General features: G+C 45.3%; 1 protein-coding gene across 1 annotated transcript in view; it reads right to left on the reverse strand.

Moving 5' to 3' along the window:
• The window catches only part of CCDC3 (coiled-coil domain containing 3), a 33,645-nt gene extending 13,375 nt beyond the window's left edge, over positions 1 to 20,270 (reverse strand). The window contains exons 1-2 of the mRNA XM_010407779.4: positions 19,511 to 20,270; positions 18,342 to 18,516 (exon numbers count right to left, since the gene is read on the reverse strand). Of these exons, the coding sequence (XP_010406081.2) occupies positions 18,342 to 18,516; positions 19,511 to 19,929 (594 nt within the window). The 5' untranslated portion in view covers positions 19,930 to 20,270. The remainder of the gene's footprint in view (positions 1 to 18,341; positions 18,517 to 19,510) is intronic.
• Between the last annotated feature and the right edge of the window lie 1,642 nt (positions 20,271 to 21,912).

The raw sequence follows: 21,912 nt of genomic DNA on the forward strand, positions 1-21,912 counted from the left end.
TGTGAACTGAACCAACAACTACGTGTCTCCTACTCACCAGACTCATGCCCTGTCATGATGGAGATTGCACTGATTTGACACATCTGACAAACTAAGACATCCCTTTTACCCTCAGGTGCTTTGCCTGAGCTCCATAGCTTGGGAAACTTCAAACAGGAGTCCTTACAACCATTCCAAAGCCTGCAATGCAACTGGTTCCACATTTGCCTCCCATCCTTCCTGGTGGGCCAGCTCCAGCCTGTGGAGGTGTTTCGCTGGGCTGGTGAAGGCCCCTCACAGCTCAGCTGATGACAGGAGGTGGTGATGGATGTGCAGTGCAGCTCTGGGAATGAGTAATCCAATTATAACTCGGAAACAGCAGCTGGCGGCTCTCCACAGTCATCTCCTGCCACTACTCACTACGTTTCTCTCCCTGAAGTTCCTCTAGAAGGCTCAAGCAAAGAGGAGGCTGGCTCAGCTCTAAATCAACTTGCCTGTTTGCTGCCACTTGATGCACTGCAAATCTTTGCTGGTGCTGACATCCATGCTCTCCCAAACTCCTACAGTTTTTAAGAACAATTGAACCAACAAGTGCTGGGAGAACACTCAGCCTGTGAAGCCACCCTGGCTGTGTTTCAATGCCTTCTGGAAAGATCCTAATGCAATACAGACATTCATTATATGTTTGCAATTGCAGCTAAGCGCTGAATTCACTTGAGCTTGTCTGTAATGAGCGCTCCCCACAATACCACACATGAAATACAGGCAAAGAGACAGGCATATTGCTTTCAGCTTTACATGGGGAGGAAGGTGGATGTCTAGCAGCAAAAAGAACTCAGTAGATACAAGGATATTGCCTCCCAGCTCTGCTAATCACTGTCCATGCCTTAAAGCCAGGTAAAAATTGTTCAGACACTCCAGTTCTGAAGCGAGTTCCTGAGATACAACCAGAACAACCGTGAGGTTGGAGCTGGACTGAGTTCAGTAAAAGTCACAGATGTTCAGATCTACTAAAAAATGTCAAGAAATGAGATTTACCCTGATCACTTGCTTTTAGGGCTGGAGAGTGACAGACCAGAGATGCTTTACTATGGACTCAAGGCTGTGAGTCCAAGACTTGCTTCCATGGCCAGTCAGCAATTTGAATACGGCAACAGAAAGGAGATCAAAAATAATGTGAGAGCAGCTAAAGAAGCTGCCATCTGTCCAACAGCTCATGACAGCTTAGTCGTGCCTTTTGAAGTCAGTGGTGTCATTGCTGGGAAGGTGTAAACTCAAGTTTTGGGTCAATGACTTAAATACTTAAAAAAGACTGTTGCAAACTCATGCCACATTCTTTGATTGCTGAGGGAATAATTCCCAGGTATTTCAAAGCTTAATTATTCAAAAAACTTTTCAGTCAATTAGAACTGTTGCATATGTATCAATAATAAAGAAACACAAAAATTATAGTGATAATGCAACTTAAATATCAGTTGATTCAATTACTGGGCTCAGCCCTAAAGTTCAGGTGAAAGAAGAGCTCACAAGCAGTGTACCACCTCTACCACTTATCAAAGTAGACCAATACCCTAAACCAACAAAGCTACTTTCATCCAAAACATTCTGAATGTGTCTTCATATTTCAAACTCATTTATTACTTTATTTTCTATGTATGGCTCATAGTTTGTGAGATCTATACAAAACCACATAAAAGGGAAAAGGAAAAGGGAGGGGTGCTATAATAAATTCTGCATTACCTGAGAAGATAGGTGTCTTCTCATGCCAACTCCCCTTGGTGTCAAACTGCAAGAAGGGATTATATGCAGTTATAATTTCATCGATTCTGAGCTGAGTTTTGAATCTTGGGTGGTGACACAGTGCTTACAATTGTGGGTTGCCTGAACATTAAAAATGTGGTTAAGTTACAATAAAGTTACAGTAATGGCCATGACAAAGAATGTCTGTAGCAACCACAAATGAGCACTCCTCAATCTTCACCCTGTGTGTCTGTTATGTGTTTAACCACTACAGGCATTACAGCTCACAAGTAATTCTCACACAGCATCTGCGAGGCTTGCAGAAGCTCGGAGGAAGAGAGCACAGCTCTGCTCAACTTTGACAAATTACAATCAATTCAATGTTACAGACTGCCCATGTCTTCAAGGGCAAGACTATGTTGGGGGGCACTTTCACTCTTCATAGCCAGCTGAGCCAAGAGCTTCCTGAAGGCTACCCCAAAAATCTGTCTCCCTATTTCATCGGGACCAAAAAACCCCAAATCTGCAGCACCTGTGAGCAGATGTTATTCCATCCTCCCTTTCAACAGCTGCTGGACACCTCTGAGCACAGTCTGCAGCAGCAGGACCAGCGTGATGCATCACTGTGTCCCCAGCTGGTGGCAGGTCAGCAGTGTGCTGCAGATCTTCGTCTCCTTCCTGCTCCTTTTCAAACCCCATGGTGTCAGCTGAGTTGAACCAGTTTTCTGGATGCCTTCTGACTTCCCTAATGCTTCAGCAAACAGCACTAAGAGCGTGAAAGGGCTCAGTGCACATCTTTGAAGGAACCTAGGCATGAAAAAAACTTCTTGGCTGTTGGTGCTGTGTCAGAGATGTATTTACCCTTGTTTTCCCCTTGTTTTTAAAGCTGCTCTGCAGTGTTTTACTGCATTTGATGGGGAACTTTAAAAGGCTCCATACAGCAATGCTTTTTCTCACCCTGACTCTTCAGCTATGGTAGAAATTGGGAAAACGGTGCCTTGGACAGCTTCTGACTCTGCCCTCAAGGCTGCTTCTTATTCACTCCTGTGGTTCAGATTTCTTTGTAAACATGGCTATACATGGTTTTCTATGACCCACAGGGAGGAAAATCCCTAAGGATGGGCTTTGGGGCAAGGACAGTGAATTCTCCATTATATGTAATATAGCCCCAAATCCCACATTTTCTGTCAGCCAAAGTAGAAATAACGTGCTGTCCAATACAAGGCAATCGGGGCAACAAGAATCAGCTCTCTTTAAACCAGATCATATCAGACTTCCTGTATAAAATTGTTGGAAGTCCTTCCTTTTGCTCACCAAATGACTTCAGCAGGTGCATATCTTTCCTAGAAAAGAGATCCAATCTCTTTCTCAGTGATAGAAAGTCCACCATGACACCTGGAAAACTAAAGATTAAAACTTAAGAAACCCACTGTATTTAGGTTGAGTTATATGGATGCAAATTGCTGACAGTTTTGAGCTGCAGGTCAAAAGAGAAAAAAATTTGAGGCAGAACATTTCTGGTTTGATTTCTGAGTCAGGAAATCCTTGCTGTAATTAAAGTCTCCCAGGTAAGGCACACTTCCCCCCATGCTCTCATCCAGACCACATCCAGGTGTTTGAAGAGGTTCTACTTTCCTCTTCAGAGAAACACGGTGGCCTCTAGCAATGGCTAATTACCACTCTGCTGATTGACAAAGTGCCAAAGAGTGAGCACTGCTACCTCCATAACCGATAATTACATTTTTGTCAGGCTGCCAAGGTCCTCACACACACCTGCATGCTGCCCACAAGGTTGTTAGGAAGAGATTTATAATAATTAATTGTAACATTCCTATCGTGCATCTCCCCACCCGCTTCCAGCAGCGACACGTAAATCCAGCGATGAGCATGTCTAATTTCCTCTCCTTGTTAACCTCAGAGTAAAGCCAGTTAAGAACACCTTCTGTTTGCATCCTTTGAAGCCTTGATTCATTTTTTTTCCTGACATCTTAATTTAATTCTAGGTGAGGAATCACACTTTTTTCTCTTCTTCTTCTATTTTACCCTGGTTATTTGTTTGCACCTTCCTGACTAGTCTAGACAGCCCTACCGCTTATGATTTTCCCGAGATGGATGCTTTCCAAACAGTACAGCTCTCCTCCCATAGAACATGGGCCAAGCTTCACAAAACCAAACCTCTTCCCACGGATCACCATTTCCCTGGCTAGCAATTGACTTCCAGAACTGAAGGGGTGGGAACTAAAGACTACAACCAAGATATTCATCGCCTCCAGGATCCTCCCCAATTTCCAGAGACATCTACTGTTCATGTAGCATCCCATCAAGCTGCATCCCTTATTTCTATCCCCCTCCCTACTTCGTGCTCACCCCTGGAACCTCCCAACCTGCTAACACTGATGAGCCCTTGTTGCAGTGCTCCTCTTGTTGGTCTTCATGCTGCGCTTTTTTTGGGAAATCAGAAAGCCCCATTGAAATTTTCCTTCTCCCTGATTTAATTCTAATCTGTTTTGCATTTTATTCTTTCTTTTTCTTTTTTTTTTTTCCGCACCATGTTCTGTTTTTACATCCTTCTCAGTTTTCACTTTCTCTCACAGGTTGCTGGCACTATTGACATTCATCTGCATTTAATCTTCTTGGGGTTAAGTCTTACACAGAAATATTTGCTTTCCCTGTTGGCACTTCCAGTAGTCTAGGCAAAACTTTGAAATTTCCCTGTGGCAATAGCAGTGGGAGGTCCCAGACAGCCAGGAAAGGGGCTTTACTCCCTTTTTTCTCAAGGACTTGTGTTGCAGAGTGTTAGTGGTAGCTGATTCCTATCCAGGATAGGGGAGAAACAACCTTCTTTGAGTCTCAGATATTAAGATTTTTAGTAATTTTTAGTCCTGTCCTGTGAGAGGGTTTAGGATAAAGGTCTACACTATCATGAAGGCCGTGGAGGGAGAAAATAGAGACTGACAACATCTTCTAGAAGAAGAACTGGGAGTATCAGATAATAAAGTAGGAAACAGGTTGAAGGCAATCAAAAAGTTGTGATTCTCAAGAGAAGGCTGGACTGCTTTATGGGAGATAAATTGACTGGATGTCACTGAATACATAGAAAAAATAAATATACAGAAATTACTTCACCACAGAGACTCCTTCACCTGAAAACACTGGAGACTGGGAGAGCATCAGCTAGAACCCTCTTCCTATACTCTTTCATGGATATGTGACTTAGGTATCTCTTGGCATACTGTGGGTCTTGGGGTGGGGACAGGGGAGAATGCTGACAGTCTTTTACTTTACTTCCTCAGAAACTCACCACTTTGCACCAATTCAGGACTTCTGACACTAAAGCACGTAACAAAAGGACTCCTATACCCCACTCTGCTGTTGGCTGAAGCACTTTAGAATGTTGTATGCAATGAAATTCAATCTTTCCTCACGTTTTGAGATCAATACTGAAGTAGACAAGCACCTTAACTCCATTCAACTAATACTTAAATACATCCAACCAAAAAGCCAATCCAAAGCAGGAATATTTATCATAAAATGCATAGAAAAAATATATTCAGAGTCCCATTTACAGTGTATACTTGAAGTCCAAATAGAAAAAGCCCTAAAATCAATGTTGAAGTAATTCAAAGAGCCCTATGACAGTTCCAGTAATGTTGACTGGATTAGAAAGATTATTCCAGGTGTTCTGCAAGCTTTGGAGTTTAAGGCTTTCTGTGTTAGAGACAATGTTCCCTTTTGGTTGAGTATTGATAACATATGTGTACTCTCTTTTTTTATTTTTCTTTTCCTAACACTATTTTTTAAAAATAGTTTTTAATTTCATTTACACATTTTGCACCATTTCCTAAATCAGTCTGTGATTGAGCCCAGGCATTAAAAAAAAGGGGGGGACAGGAGTTTCAGAATTTTGAAACACAAGGAATTGCTTTAAAGCAATTTAGAAGATTGGATTTAAATCCACAAAACAAAACTCTACATCCTTCATGCATTCAGCAAATTTTATCCAAAAGGCTTTATAAGCTAGAAGATAAAGACTCCAAAATGCATCATAAGTTCCAGCCAAATTCAAGCCACCTGCTCCATACAGCAACTGATACAGAAGGAGGACTCCAGGCATGCTGCAATGCTTGATTCAAGCTCTGGACTTTTCCTCAGCCACTGAATCTAAGCTGGAACTGCTATATCCAGAAAAAGAAGCCAATGAGACAGAGCCATAGTCATGGTCAAGGTGTTGTGGCATAAATGGCCCAGGCCCCCATCAGTCCCTTTTAGACACAAATAAGTTTCTACGTGGCCAAAGCCAGACCACAATGTGAGCTTAAATTACCTCTGTTTCTGCAATTAATATATTGTCTTTGCCTTGAAGGCAAGCAGAATCTGAAACCAGTTACTTGCAGGGCTACACTCAGCACTGGGTGCAACATTAGGAGATCTTTCCACTCCCATATTGTGCTGGGCAAGGATTGCCAAATCACTGTGCTGCTCTACAGAAGTCAGGAATACCAACTGCAGATGATATTGTGTGAGAAGAAAAGGAAAAGGAAAAGGAAAAGGAATAAAAGAAAAAGGAAAAGAAAAAGAAAAAAGAAAAAGAATAGAAAAAAAAAAGAGAAAAAGAAAAAGAAAAAGAAAAAATAGAAAAAGAAAAAGAAAAAGAAAAGGAAAAAGAATAAAAGAAAAAGAGAAAGAAAAAGAAAAAGAAAAAGAAAAAGAGAAAAAGAAAAAGAAAGAAAAAGAGAAAAAGAAAAAGAAAAAGAAAAAGAAAAAGAAAAAGAAAAAGAAAAAGAAAAATAGAAAAAGAGAAAAAGAAAAAGAAAAAGATAGAAAAAGAAAAAGAGAAAAAGAAAAAGAAAAAGAAAAAGAAAAAGAAAAAGAAAAAGAAAAAGAAAAAGAAAAAGAAAAAGAGAAAAGGGAAAGAAAAAGAAAAAGAAAAAAAGAAAAAGAAAAAGAAAAAGAGAAAAAGAATAAGAAAAAATAAAAAGAAAAAGAAAAAGAAAAAGAAAAGAAAAAGAAAAAGAAAAAGAAAAAATAAAAAGAAAAAGAAAAACAAAACCAAAAAGAAATAGAAAAAGAAAAAAAGAAAAAGAGAAAAAGAAAAAGAAAATATTTCCTAGGACCTGGAAAAGAGGAAGGATACTGCCTCTGATATATATCGAGAGGAAACATTAACACTTCCACAGCCACGTTCCCAGCTCGATAGTTGTGGGGTTGAGGCCACCCCAGGACGCTGCCAATGTGCATGTTAATGTTTAAAGATACATGTGGGCTTAGGAGCAGGTTAAAGTACACAATTAGCCCTGGGCAAGCCTGAGATTTCTCCATTTCAAAACATAGGAAATGCTGTAAATACCATAGCAAATGCAATTACCAGAGCGTGATAAACACCACTTCGTTAGCAGGGACCACAGGAGGCTTCTCCTGTTTCAGACATTTCTGACAATGAGCAGGAACCAGAGGTCGATCCTGAAGTCCGGACACAGAACAGGCAGGCAAAAGCCTCAGGGATGCCTTGAGTCTGGGATTTTGTTTTTAGCCCTTCTTTGGCCTGATGCTTTGATGGAAGGAGTCTGCTCCTTCACATCCTCAACATCTGTAATGTGTTTCTTGAGCAATGACTGTAAGGATGCGATGCGTTCCAGTGGCTCCAGAGTGCCACTGACTTGGAAGCACCAGGACATTTCCCATCAGTAGTTCAGCTGCTTTCAGACATGGATTAAATATATGAGGATTGTGTCACTGGATGTGGTTTCAAGCCATTTTTGTTACGGAGGGCAAGATTTGAGCACAAAGTATTATTTTCAGGACACATTTAGTTGAGGATTCTACACCTTTGGGAAAAGAAGCAAGAATCACATTTGTTCCTCTGCCTTTTGCAACCAAGACTTAAGAAAACACAGGCTCAGTTAGGATTTTGAGGGACAGATCGTGAAGTGTTCACTCAATTCAAACAAAATGTGTCTGAGCCTAAAACACATAAAAGTAAAAAACTCCAATCATTGATGGTAGTAAAAATGCTTCCCTGGGGTCTTCTTAAAACTCTTTGTTTCCAATCCTTAGAGGCTTTTCACAGCATCAGCACTCATGTCCAGCATAGCTGTAGCTGTCTGAAGGGCACAGAGAACTTGGAAGTGATTTTCAGAAGAATTCGCCTCCAGGTTGTCTTTTTTAATCCATCTGGTGGAGGTGGGCTTTGGATGCTACCTGGTACCTCCTGGAGCTACTCAGCCACAGCATGGGGGACATAGACCCTCTCCAGAGACAGCAAGTCACTACTGCCAGCACAGACATCCAGTTTGAAGAATAACAGGACAGGAACAGGGTGCTCTGAAACCCTATATAGCCCCTCCCACAGCCATGTCACGAGCCATGCAATGGATCTTTCTCCAGAGGCAGGCAGCAAAAGAGGAATGTCTTCTGACCCACCTCAATCTCCCAGCTTGACCCAAGCCTTGTAAATAATGGAGATTTCACCACATTAGTTGGCCACACATTTTGGTGGATTGTTTCTTCATTTCCTATTTCCATGAGTTATTTTAATTTTCTCTCACTTATGTGGTTATTTTTTCTTTACTTACAGATGACTCTCCTGCAGAGGTACTTACAGACCAACTTTCTTTCCCACAGATAATCTGTGTACACAGAGATTCTCACTTAAGACAACTTTTGTAGAGCATGAATAAACTCTCTCCCAGCCAACTCAGACCTCAGAGCTCTTTTAAGAGATGAGCAGGTATCTGGCCGAGGTGTTCTATGATTACTGTGACTAAGCCCCTTCCTCATTATTGCTCATATTCCACACCCCAGGATGTTGCTTTTAAGGTGGAAAACAGCTTCCTCACTCTGCAACAAAATGGAGCATTTTGAGTGGATGTGGCTGCTGTGTTTTTGCTTCAAAGGCTCTGAAATAGGATTTCTTTCTCCATGTAAGGGAAATTAGGACTTAAAGCATCTGAATTTCTATTCCTATCCTGAGCCATTGTAAGTACACACTGTTCCTCCACTTTCACTTTCCTTCCTTTCTCTCCCCAACCACCATCCAGTTAAGCAACTAAATAGTTTTCCACAATAAAAAATCTAATAAGCAACATCCAGAAGAACATATTTGTGTTTGTACCCTGTTTAAAGGCTCTGGAAATACAAAAAGAAAGCCAAACAAACAATTATGCTCTGAAATTGGTGTACAGCAAACACAAATGAAAGCAAGAAACTCATTGCATTTTGAGGAAATGGAGAGGATGCCAGTCACCATTCACCTGAAGAAGGAAGCCAGACTTCATACCACCAACATGCTCTGTTTGAATGAACAACCAAACCCCAGCTGCTCATGTGTCACCTATCTGAAGAAAACTCCCTACTCAAAGTACAGCACTACCTGCACAATAAGGCTGGAAGTCACAGGATGGGAAGGGCACAGAATTTCAACAAATAAGTTTACAGGTAAAAAAATAACTCAATAATCGGCTGTTTCTAATTCCAGAGGGTATAAATCCAGGATCAAAAATAACTGTCTCCACTGGACTGGGATACAGAGCCCAACACACCTGCCTTGCTTTTACCTTCTGCAGAATGGAAATAGTTCTGCTGCCCCTGCATAGTGAAGAAGATGGGTCAGTTTGAGGATAACAGCCATGTAAACAGCAGCTTGCATTTTAGTCCCCCATATCTCAATATAAAACATTGCACCAACATTCCCCCTTCCAATAGCTACTGGTTCCTTACTGACCTAGGAAATGCAAAAATACTGCAGAACAAGTCCATGAAGTGCTTTCAGGTCTCAGGAAATATTTTTTTCCTTGCTTGCTCAAAAGTTTTTTTGGGCAGAAATTCAGACCTGGCTTTTTAGTCATATTATTTTCCTTTTGTATTTTACAGTGTCATGGAAACTTGTTTCTCCCTTGGTGTATTTTTCCCTGCTGTCATTCCTTTCACAGATAACTCGACTAACAGTTGCAGCAGCCTTCTTCCAAAAATAAGTTGACAGACTGGAGCAGAAAAAGGAGGGAGTCACTGCATCAGCTGCCAGAGGCACCTGCAATGATTTCAGCAGCAGTCAGCTGCAATTGGTCCACCAAAACCCTATGTTCCCTGTCCCTCGAAACCAGGCACTTTGGTTTGTCACTTCACATTAGCTGCTGCAAGGGGCTGAGTGCTGCCAGGGCCAGGGGCCAAGCCAAGCCTGGCACCACACGGCTGCTCCTGGCCGAGCACAACAGGGCAAGGACACTTCTCCAGGGGAATTTGGAAAGGTCCTTGGCTGGCAGAGGCAAGACCGGCTTTAAAAGGCTCTGTCTGCAGCTTCCATTAGGGACTCAAACTCCTGCTGCCTCAGAGCCAACTTGGCTTGTCATTTGTGAAAATAAACATCAAAATGCATGGGTTGGGAGAAAATATGTCCCAAATTAAAAGATCTCATCTCCCTATAAGCCACAATGGCTGATCTGGTTACAGGCAGCATCACAGGTGTCCTGCCTGCCAGCTGCCAGCTGGATTTTGGTGGCTGTTGATTTTAATAAATGTTTTTGCTCCATCTTTTTTTGTGTATATCTTGCAGGTGGGTCAGGAGAAAGAGAGAAATTGAAAGAAAATACTTTCCCTGGATTCAAGGTCAACTGAAGCCAGCAACTAAACCAAAGGACAGGTTTGCCCGCAGTGACTGTAGAAGCAGCTTGTGCATCAAGGAGAGATCCTGGTCCAGGACTCCTGATCCACATGAATCATCCTTTCCACCTGCTGACCAACACAAAGTATGGATTTGCACACAAGAACCACCCAACACACCTACAGACTCACAGATTTACAGAAGGGTGTGGTGGCTTCCAAAATTGGGTTGAACAACACACAATTTGGGTACCTCCCACATTCATTTTGGCAGTTCTTGTCCCAGAAAACTTGCCTGACACTCACTCTGAATGTATTCCCCAAAAGAGTTGGCCTAAAACAAGGTCTAGGAAAATCCAAACAGGTGAAGAGCCATGTGCAGCCAGCTCTGGTGTTTCTTTCCCCCTCCTGCTCCCAACCCAACCAAAAGTACTGGAATAGTCCCAGTGTGTTTCTGTGAGCAGGATGCCCGGACTCATATTTGAGGATCTTTCAGTGGCTCCCGGGCAAAGTCCATACCTCCACTCTCTGAGACTGAAACCTCCTGGGGCAAGTATGACTCGTAAGCACGAATGGATTCAAAAATACCCATGATCTGCTTCTTTGGACTGTACATTCTGTTTTGCCTTGGGTTAGTAAGATGGTACATCCACCTTAAGAACACCGACCTCAACTCTTCTCCTTGGAGGCCATGTCCCAGGTATCTGGGGAGCACCTTGAGTACACAAACTTGTGTGGAGGAAGGGGATTCGGCTTTGGACACAAGCTCTTTCAAGCACACATTGCCCTTCACTACTCAATTTCACAGCCCAGATCCCCACCAGCCCTTTCCCTACACCTCTCCCTTCACCCTTCGCAGTCTACGTGTGGTGGGATGTCCCTTCTCACTTTCCCACTCTGGGGAGGCCGTGAACAGGAGGGAAGGAAAGCAGAGGCATCACTCACACACAGAGAAGGAGACAATGGACTGAAGTCAGCCTCCTCATGTCTTCTTGTTGCCACTTTTCCCATGACAGTGTCATCTCCAGAGGGGATGGATGAGAGGTCCACCTCTCCCCACAATGCTGCAATTCCCAGCTCACTTTCACATGTGGGTGCTCAGGGTGGGCTTCAAACTTCCCACTGGCCTCCCATGAGGGAGCCATCACCCCTCTCAGCCACTTCTGTGCTAGCACAGAGGGAACGTGGCCCGCTCGATGAAAGTGCCACCTCTCCTACCTACACAGTGCCTTTTCCCTTGGCTAAGAGGCTTCCAAAGGTCAGGGGCTCCCAAAAAATTCTTCATCCAGCTAAGAAAGCACTGCAACAGGCTTTGTGCCTGGCAGCACCACTGCAAGACTTTCAACCATGTCTGGGCTGGAAAGCCCAAGGGTATGGCATCCCTGAAGACAGTCTTGGATCCGAAACAGAGCAGGGACAACAGGATCCCTTCAGCCCCACCTTTGCATCTCTCAACAGGCAGAGCTCAGCCTGCAACTATCAACTACCTCTGTGGCCACCAGTCAGATGAAGAACCCAAAAGGTGTCCTGGGCCTGGGGTCTGTTCACCGCCAAGTTCAAGTACAGCAGCCGACAGCCCTGTGCCACAAAATATGGAATGATTTAGTGCTTTTGGCAGACCTTCATTAAAGTGTGACTCTGGATAATTAAAAGCAGCCTGGAGCCATGTGGCTCTCCATTCCCTGCCAATTCCTGGAAGGATTGCTGCTTCACCCTTCGAGGAGGCAGCAGTACATACACACACACACACACACACACACACATACCCCTGGTTGTCTTGGCATTTCCTTGCTCGGAGGGCTGGAAACCGGATATTTTTAAGGATATTATGTACTTGGATGTGTCTGAGACACATTCAGAGAGAGCTGTGCTCTGGAGTAATCTGCATTGCTTGATAGGCAGCAAGATGGTCCAGACACGTTCACCAGGAGCTGTGGCACTCTTTGGGCTCCTCTGTTGGTAGCAGGAGGGTGCTAAGTGGGGGCCTCACCTTGGTACCTCCCCACCAGCATGGCTGCCATGGGGGACAAGAGTTCAGATGGATGGGGAAAAGCCATTTCACACTGACTGTTCACAAATGATACCAAATCCAAAGCTTCCACATTACATCAGGTCATCTCTCCTGCATTGTATATAAAAATCAGCCTGCCTACCTTCCCACAACAGAAATAATGTGCCTCTAAGAAGCAACCGAAAACCAGAGATATCTCCCCATTTTTCTCCTGGGAAGCACTGTTCAGAACACCTTCTGGGTGTTATAAATATTATAAAGACCATATCAATGGAAACTTCCTGTGGATAAAGCTATCATGTATTCCTTTGTGATCTTTTATTCTGTATTTTATCAGCCTGAGTGCATGTGGAAAGATAGAAAACTGATCGGGATATGCCAATCAGAACTCTAAGAGTCCCCTACCACAGCCTGGGTGGGAAGATTCAGAAGAGTCAATGCCATTTCTGTGCCAAAAGACTCATGGGGATGTTACCCAAATGTGTCAATAGTCTCGTGGTCTTCCCTTGTCCCACACACTTGTCAGCAGTTCTCCATTTCATCTGATATTGCTTACATGTACTCAAATTAAACCCAGATCATAGGGAGGGGGTACACCCTGGGTGGGTTTCTGGGAGGAAAACAAAAGTGCTGTAAATCACTATGAAAACAACCCAGAAGTGATGGCATTTGCTATCATGCTATTAGGTTCATGGAGAAACAACTCCACTAACCAATGGCAGGGCAAGAAACCACATGTAAAAGATTTTCAAACCTCACTTCAATTCTATTTTGAGGTCTTTCTGTACTGCCCTTGCCATGTAGCACTGTTTTGAACTGAGATTATTTTGTATTTCCCTAGTGCCTTAAGACCAGAGAAGGGAGGATCCCTAATGCAGCTCATGCCACAAGCAAACACCAAAAATCAGTACATGGGAAATAAAGAGAACTGTCTCCACCAAGCCAGGCTGCTACCTGCTCTTTTTCAGACCGGTTCTTCTCCTAAAACTGCTGGCTCTGAACTCCATGACCAGCATTTTCCAGTCTTGAAATTCATCTCCCAGCACTCAGAGCAGAGAGAGAACTCTGAAAGAGCAGACATTCTTAACTTTGAGAAAAAAATAGTACTTTTTCATTTAAATTTTGTGGATAACATGGACAACACAATTACCAACTTATTCTTCCCAGTGGCCAGGGTTTGCATGACTCACAGAGCAGAGTCGCTTTTGGCATCAGCAATGTCCATCTCAGCCACCACAGGAAGACCTCTGGCCCGTGCATCCAAGGTAGCTCAGGATCTCTCTGGACATGATACTATTTAATCACTTCCAAAATCAGGGTGGTCTGAAAAATTATGGGGACTTTCCCAACTTGCCTTCTTCCTTCCCCCTCTCCAGGGGCATGTTGCCTGGGAGATGGATTAAGAGAAGTCCCCACAGCAAACATCATGTGAACAAGCCCTTCTCTGGTAGGCAAAGAGATCAGGGATTTACCCAACCCAGTGGCTCCCAGTCCATGCACACAGGAGCTGCTAAAATACAAATAATTCTGAAGCCATTTCCTCTACTTCCACAGAGGAAGAATATAATTTAATTTAATTTTTGCTTTGTACAATAATGGCAAAGCCATTTATGCAATTACATTGCTTTTCTTATGCTGTTCCCTTTTCAGCTGCTCCAAAGTCTTCCAGGTGTCCCAGTCAGGTCATTAGGTTGTTACAGCAGCCATGGTGCCACCAGAGAAGAAGATCCAAACCCAAAGATGCTAAATAGATACTTGTAGACTGCCAGGCTAACCCACTAATTACCTTGGTTTTTATTTAGGACACTGACTACTCTCATAAAAGCTCTATTATTACCCAGATAAAGCTCTGGAGGTACCTCAGACGGCAAGTCCATTCATCTAAATAAATTGAGGTAACAGTATGGTTGTGTCCCTGCTGCTTGAGAGGAAAAGAGTCAATGCAGAGAGAGAGGCTTAATAAAAGGTATAGTCTCCCCCTGCAATCTTGCCAAGCCTAATTGAAGTTACTGGACTCCTTAATTTCCATGGACTTTATCTCAGTGCTCTCAGTGTTGCTCACGATTGTGTTGACACCTTGACATTATTCCCTTATTGTGATGCACGTGGGGTCATTTTGCAACTCTCCTGCATACATAAAAAGAGAGGCCAAAAGAGCACATTTCCTTACCAGTCTGTTGACAGAACCAGGAGTTAAAGCCCCTCTGAATAATAACTACAAGTGCTGCCAGAAATTTCTACTGTCCTTATTGACACCAGACCTTGAGTCACTTCTCATGTAATCCCTTGTGTGCAACAAGGTCTTCTTTATGAGATCACACAACCCTGCAGAAGGCCAGGAGGAGAAATTACAGCCCCTAGATTTGCACTAAAATGGTAAGACTTTGCACGGGAGCTAGATTTCAACCCCAATGTGCTGCATCACCCCTTGGTTCTAGAAGCAACCTTGTGGAAACCACTGCAACAATGAGCTGGGGTAAAGCAAGAGGTCTGCAAACATCATTAAGGGGCTGAGAGAAAAGTCAAGATGAAGCCACATTAGTATTTGCCTCTGCAAATGTGGAGGCAAAAATGCAAGTGCCTAAAGAAACAACAGCAGGAGCTATTGTTGCTCTCTGACATGGCCAGAACAAGCATCTAAGTGAATTTATGAGATTGTGGGGTTATGGGAAGACTACGGAAAGCAGCATTTGGCTCTTAGCCCAGACTGCAAGGGGCTTAAAAATGCAGCTGGAATTCGCTTACAGCAAGAGCAGCAGGCCCAGGATGAGGAAAGTATTATATTCAACGAGATGTGCCTTGGGTCTGACCTCTTTTCATCACATGCCATGGTGCTTTCTGAAAATTAAAAGCATTTTCCCATGATGGAAAAGGCAGGTGGCACATCCCAGTGCATCAAAAAGTTCCTGCACATCTCTTTGCTCTCTTTTGCATCATCAGACACATTTGCTGGAAGGAGGAAAAGGTGCTGTCAGGGTTTTCCTCGTTTCACCCCTTGGGCAGCCCAGACAAGGCTGCCTGCATGCAAGGAGAACCACAGACAGAAGACACCAAGCAGGAGGACAACATGCCAGTGGTCACTTTTGGGTCACCTGCTCTGTGGCCAGCTCAGGCATACCCTGCAGAAGGGACCTCTTGCTGGGAGCAGTATTACATGAAGCAAAGACATTCATCCATCATGGGGTTTTCTCACATTCTGGCTGAGCATCCCAGAGCTGCAAACACAAGTTATCCATCGCAACTGCATGTGCTCCCAGTGCCAAAACCTCCCTTAAAGTGTCCACCTCAAGTATATCAAGAGCAGGATTCAGAAGTCTTTCAGAGTATATCAAGAGCAGGATTCAGAAGTCTTTCAGAGTATGGGATTCAGCTGTAAACAGAAAACTTCATCATTCGTTTATTCCAAACCTCCTCTGGCCTGCTGCTTTTTAAGGTGCCCCTGCATACAGCTGTTCCAACACCTGGAAGCAGGACCCTACCTACGAACTCCTGGAATGAGACCTACATCCCAGCTGCCTTCTGCTCTGAACACCTCAACATTTCCACCTCTCCTCTCTGACTGCACAAAACATCCATGATGTATTTTAAGTAACAATTTATGTCAGTACACAGCGGCTAGTGAGACCCCTGACTCCTCACTACAGTGTGAGACAACCCTTCCCTCCCTGTCCACGCTCTCCACAATTTGACACCATCACAGAAACCCCCTTTGGATGTACCTAGCTCCCAAAGAGGTTTTTCTCAAAAACTTCAAGAATAATGCCCTGAGTTATGTTCACTTTCTGTGCCATGAAGCTGGCATACACCACAGATTTCAGCTTAGGAGCCAGCATGGGGCAGCTCGGCCAAGCACATTTGGAAACGGTAATTGCTCACACTGTGATGGGATGCGAGCAGACACGGTGGCAACTGGGAAAGCCACCACTGCATGTAACAAGGCAGAGAGAGGAGGGAAACACAAAAGAGAGCTGTACCTGGGAAAAGCTGAGAAACAAATTCCTAATATTGCAGAAGCCAGAAATGTCATCCCCTTCCCAGGCTGGGGCACACAGGCGTCGGGAGCCGGCGCTCGGCTGGGCAAACACAGATGCAGGAGCTGAATGGGAGCACAGTCAGCCCAAACTATTTTTAACTGGTGCAAAGGAAGCTTTTACTTTTCATTATGAAGGCGAGACAAAGTGTCCATCAGTTGTGCTGAATTTGTTCACTGGATGGGTGGGTGTTGAAGCATGTAAAACCCCCGGCCCCTGTCTGTGGGACCAGCAGCTCTAATCCCCCCCAGTCTGCTCGCAGCTGCACGGGTCAAAGAGTGCAACAGCTGAAATGAGCTTTTGATACATATACTGAGGGTCGTCCCAACTTACCCTGCGGGTTTGTGCCTGGTGATTTCCATTAATGCTGACTGGCGAGATTCACCTCTGGCATAAATGAGCACCAGCCCATCAAGATCCCCTACATTTAGCTCAGCAGGACTAAATAAACAGTGCAGAGGCATCACAAGCAGACACAGGCAGTTGGATCTGGTGGTCCCCCCAACACCACTTTGCTCCCCTGGACAAAAATCTGTGGATTTGGCAGCACCAGCACCTTTACTTGCCAAGTATGTTGCTTGGGGCACTGGGGAACAGGGGAGCTGGGAGGGAGGAGGCAGGGCTGAGACCAGGGCTCTCCACCTCCCCTTTCTTGCCCAGACAGGGTTACAGCTCTGTGATTTAATTGTAAGATGATTAATGTCCTCTTAAACACCAATTCCTGCTGCTGTCCCCACACATATATTTGAACAGCACCGTTCCACACTCCCTCCCCAAAATATCAGCAGGAAGAAAACCCTTGCTCACAGGGCATCCCAAGGAGAAGAGCTGTGTCACTGGCCAGATGGCCACAAAGCAGCTCAAACTTTGTATGCTGGCATTTGGCCAGGTGGCAAAAGGAAAAGGCTCAGCCTTTTGAATTCCCTCCATCCATCTCCCAAACAAGCCACTCATGCATCTGCTGTCATACATAAACATCATGCCTTGGGTGAATCCACAGAAGACACAAGCGATGACACCTGTCCTGTCCATCCTGACCTAGAGAGGTGCTTAAAATGTTCTCAGCTACCAGAGGAAACCACCAGCCTCACAAAACAAGGTTTGGCACTAAACCAGCTGTCCAAGTTTCCCTTTTTCGAAAGTATATGCACATCCAGGACATGCACACACATAACAGGAGGTTGCTCCTCTCTCCCAAATAAGTTTTTATTAAAATCCTGCATTTATTACACACACTAATCCATAAAGGGGCTTAATCCCATAAAGGGGCTCAGAAGACACCAACAGAGGGTATCTTTGGACTTTCCATACTTCCTTAAGGGAGGATCCCCTACATGGTGAATTGCATTCTGTGGCCTCCCATGAAAGGAGAAAGAGACATTTTTGTCTTGTTCAGAACTAAGTGCTGGCATGGTGCAGACAAATCCTGCCCTCATTGCTCACATGAAATGTGCCCTCAAGAGTCTAGTTTTCCCCAGCTGCTACAAAGGCAGCTTAGGGCAATTAGTTCAGTAGATGTTTATGCTGTTATGTGGAGTCAGGCAAGAATAATCCCTTACAGTCTGTCATGGTCCAGGCACTGCTCTTGCTACATGAGATGAACACAGAAGTACAAAAGCAAAGCTCTGCTCCTGAACATTTCAGCCGAAGTTAAAAAATGAGGTCTAGAGATAGCAAACCCAGGAACTATCGGGATGGAGGAGGACAGGATCACAAGCAATACTATTTTCAACCTATTGCTTATGAACACGTTGATAGCAAGCTTTGCTCAGGTCCATGGGAAGCTAAAGAGCTAACACAGAGGTCAGCTTTGAAAACAGTTTAATATCTCCTCACCAATGTGTTACTTTGCTAGTGATACCACCCAAGGAACAGGAAAATCAGAGACCTGCTGCTTTGCATTCATATACATATGTTCACAAAGAACATGGGAATGCCTATGCCCATTTAGAAAACAAGCACTGGAGACCAAATAAAACCCTTACCCGGTTGTCCTCTTGAATCTCCCAGTCACTGGAGAAGCTCAACACATGCTGTGCCTGTGAGCAGTTTGAAAACTGGAAAAGGCTGGCAAACATCCTTCTGTTCTCCTGGGTATCAGGGAAAATCGCCTCCTGGAAGTTGACTCCATGTGGCAGGAGGATGTAGTTCTCATCCATTCTGGAACACAAATTGCATAGGCAGCCCACTGTGACAATGAACAGCACTTTTTCTCCTGCAGAACTCCCCTGTCATACTTCAGCCTGGCTCAACAAAAAAGTCACACAGACTTTTAGCTGGCAAGTGGCTCTCAGCTCTCCTGGCACTTAAGTCACCAAAATGACAATGTCCACCACGGGGACTGGATCAGGCAGCAGCAGTAAGGATCTAACAGGCTCCTACCACCCTACAGACACCCATGAAATGAAATTCCATGAAGGAGGCAAATCTGTACTTTGGACCACAGTTTCTGCTGAATCTGCATCATTTTGCCCTTGAGCCCAGAGTTTAAGTACTCCTTCAAACAGTCAATAAACAACTTGTGTCAATAGAATGTGTTTAAAGATGTAGCTACAGAGTAAGCCCTAGACAGCATCAAAATGAGTTTTGTTATGCACGCTGTGTAAGAATATAGCAAGTATTTCAAAACAAGCCACTGAGTAGTATTTCGCAAATGCTCTTGAATTGAAAGGTCACAGTGATGGCTCTGTTCCCATATTGTGGTTTATTTTCTTATTCTTTCGATGAGCCCAAAGTCAGGGTTTGGCTGGGACTCGGGAGAGTCGATGGAAAGCTATCGGGTGAATATTTGGGGATGGGTTTTAAACTGCCGTCCCGAACTTCGGCAAACAGGCGCTGGCCTCTCTCCAGCTCTGTGACCGTCCCGCCGTAAAAAACAAAAGCAGCAGCACCCACGAGCTACTCAACAGCAGCTCCCCGTGCATCTGCGGGGCGACAGTGCTGGAATACGATGGAGTCTGGTGTTTCGGGTTTTTCTTTCTCTGTGAGACTGGGTGGAAGCGCAAAGGAGAAGGCGTTGCGGGGAGAGCGGCAGCGGGACGGAGAGAACCCTCCGGGCAGGGGCGGGCGCGCATCCCCCGCCCGCGGAGATGCCCCGGAGCCGGGGGACGCGACATCCTAACCCCTCCCCGGCTCCCCCTACCCCAGGACTCACCGGAGGAAGAAGAAATAAGCGTAGCCCTGCATGACGGTGTGCGAATGGCAGGAGAAGTAGCCGAGGCCGGTGAGGTTGAGGCGGGAGCCGGCGGGCACCTCCAGCATGCTGCCCCACGCCTGGTCGCACAGCAGCTCGATCTCGGCCGAGTAAAAGAGGTCCCCTGCTCCCTGCTGGGGGCCGCCGGGGGGGCCCCTCTGCCAGGGCAGGTAGTTGTAGGCGCCGTAGGGGTCGGGGTGCAGCGCCAGCACCCGCGCGTACACGATGATCGCGGCCAGCTCGGCCCGGCAGCCCTCGCTGAGCGGCCGCCACTCTGCCGGCAGCTGGCAGCCCCCCCCGCCGCCCGCCCGGCCCCCCAGCACCAGCAGCAGCCCCAGCACCGGCACCGGCACCGGCACCGGCACCGGCACCGGCAGCATCGCGGGCGGCTCCGGGCCGGGCGGGCAGGGGAGGGCCGGGGGTCAGGGAGGGTTGAGCGGGGGGCAGGACGGCCCGGAGGCGCTGAGGCTGCCCCGGAGGCTGCGGGGGACTGGGGGTGGCGGACAGCGCAGGGAGGCAGCGAGGCGGAGATGAGAAGGGGTGGGGGTGCAAAGGGGCGGGAGGGAGGAGTGGAGGGTGCCAGGGGCAGATGCCCGGAGAGCTGAGAGCCAAGCAGGCAGGGGTGCGAAGGGGTGAAGATGCAGAGGGTCGAGGGGCAGGGGGTGTACGGGGGCAGAGATGCGAGGAGCAGAGATGCAAGGGGGAGGGATGGGAAAAGGCAGAGATGCAAATGGGAGGGATGTAAGTGAGAGAGGTGCAAAGGGGGAGGTGAAAAGGGAGGGCTACAAAGGGGAGGGATGCAAAGGCAGAGTTGCAAAGAGGAGGAATGCAAAGGGAAAAGGTAGACAGGACGGAGACTACAAAGAGGGAAGACGTGAAAGAGCAGACATGGGAAAGGCAAGCACACTCCGGAGTGAGGACAGCTGCTGACAGGCACTCCCTGGACCTGGGGTGGGCACCGGTGGCACCCAGGGCTTTGGAAGGTGAAGGTGTGGCTCGTAGGGTGTTGGAAGTGCAAGGGTCCCAGGGGAGCAGGGGGCTGTGCACAGCTCCCCTAGGAGAGAAAATCCTGGGAAACTTAAGATGTGTTTGTGTACAAATTTGTAACCCTGGTCATCCACTTCTTCCACTTCAAATGAAGCTGGAGAAAAACTTGGAAGTGGAGGAGAGCAGCTCTTCCTAGCAGCCCGCAATCATTTTCCAAAATACATCTGGTGAGCAAGGTAAAAGTAAAAAACCAGGTCTCAATATATTTAGACTCACCACTGCTTCATCCTAGAACAGTCTGATGCAGCTTAGGACTTCTCCAGCTTTTTGGCAGATGGCTAAAAGACTGACCCTCTCCCCGCATACAAACTGCAGTGGAGCTTCTCCCAAGGATCCCTGGGGGTCTTGCACCACTCACAGCCTCCAACAGCCTCTTTCTATTTCAGTATTCTCCTTTTCCCACATCTGATCTCACTTGGGATAATAGTCAGGAATGGGCATGGGATGCTTAAAATCTTTTGGAGCTTTTTCTTTATATTAATACCATGGAGACACAGTCCCAGTTAAATCTCTCCCTAGCTGTAAAGGTTACTCAAAGTCTGACAGCATGTCCTAGCTGGTTCCTTTAATCTCACCCTCCATCTGCCTCTCCAGTCCTCTGCAAGGACTAGGAGATCTTGGAAGCAGAAGGTGCCTCTTTGTTTCATGTTCATGCTGTGCCTGGTATAGGAGAGTGCTTGTGCAGGACTGGGGTTCAAAATAATGTGCAAAATAATGAATCATCTGTTAAATAATGCAGAGTCAACTTCATAATAGTGAGAGAAAATATCTTCAGTGACAAGTGTCTTCATCTGGAATAGTTTCATCAGACTCAGCTGTGTGCTGAAGAGTTTAAAAAAGGAATATTCATATTTCATGATGGCATGATTCTATAATACATTTCATCGAAGTTTTATGGAAGAACAGCAAAGTTGCTTCCTGCTAAAAGAGAAAAATATTTTGATTTTTTTTCCTAACAAACATTTCAGAATGACAGATAGAGTTTTTCTAAATTTTTTCCCTCTGTTTCTCAAAGATCAACAAATTGCTTCCAACTTTCAGGAAAAAAGGTTAAGACAATTCTGAATTTTTTAAAGAAAATATCCCCAAGAAATCCCAAAAGACCAACCAGCTCAGTATTTCTTTCATGTTAACCATTAGGAAAAACTGCTTTTTGCTGTGGAGCCTGAAGGGATAAAACTGTGGTAGAGAAGGTTTCATAGCCTCTTTCAGTAGGTTTTAGATACATAAATTAAAAAAAAAATAAAGAGTAAAACAAAGGATTGAGGCTGATGTTGACTTCAGATAAAGCTGAGGCAGTTTTGGAGGCATTTTGT

This window comes from Corvus cornix, chromosome 1A, assembly GCF_000738735.6.
Source record: "Corvus cornix cornix isolate S_Up_H32 chromosome 1A, ASM73873v5, whole genome shotgun sequence".
NCBI classification, from domain to species: Eukaryota; Metazoa; Chordata; class Aves; order Passeriformes; family Corvidae; genus Corvus; species Corvus cornix.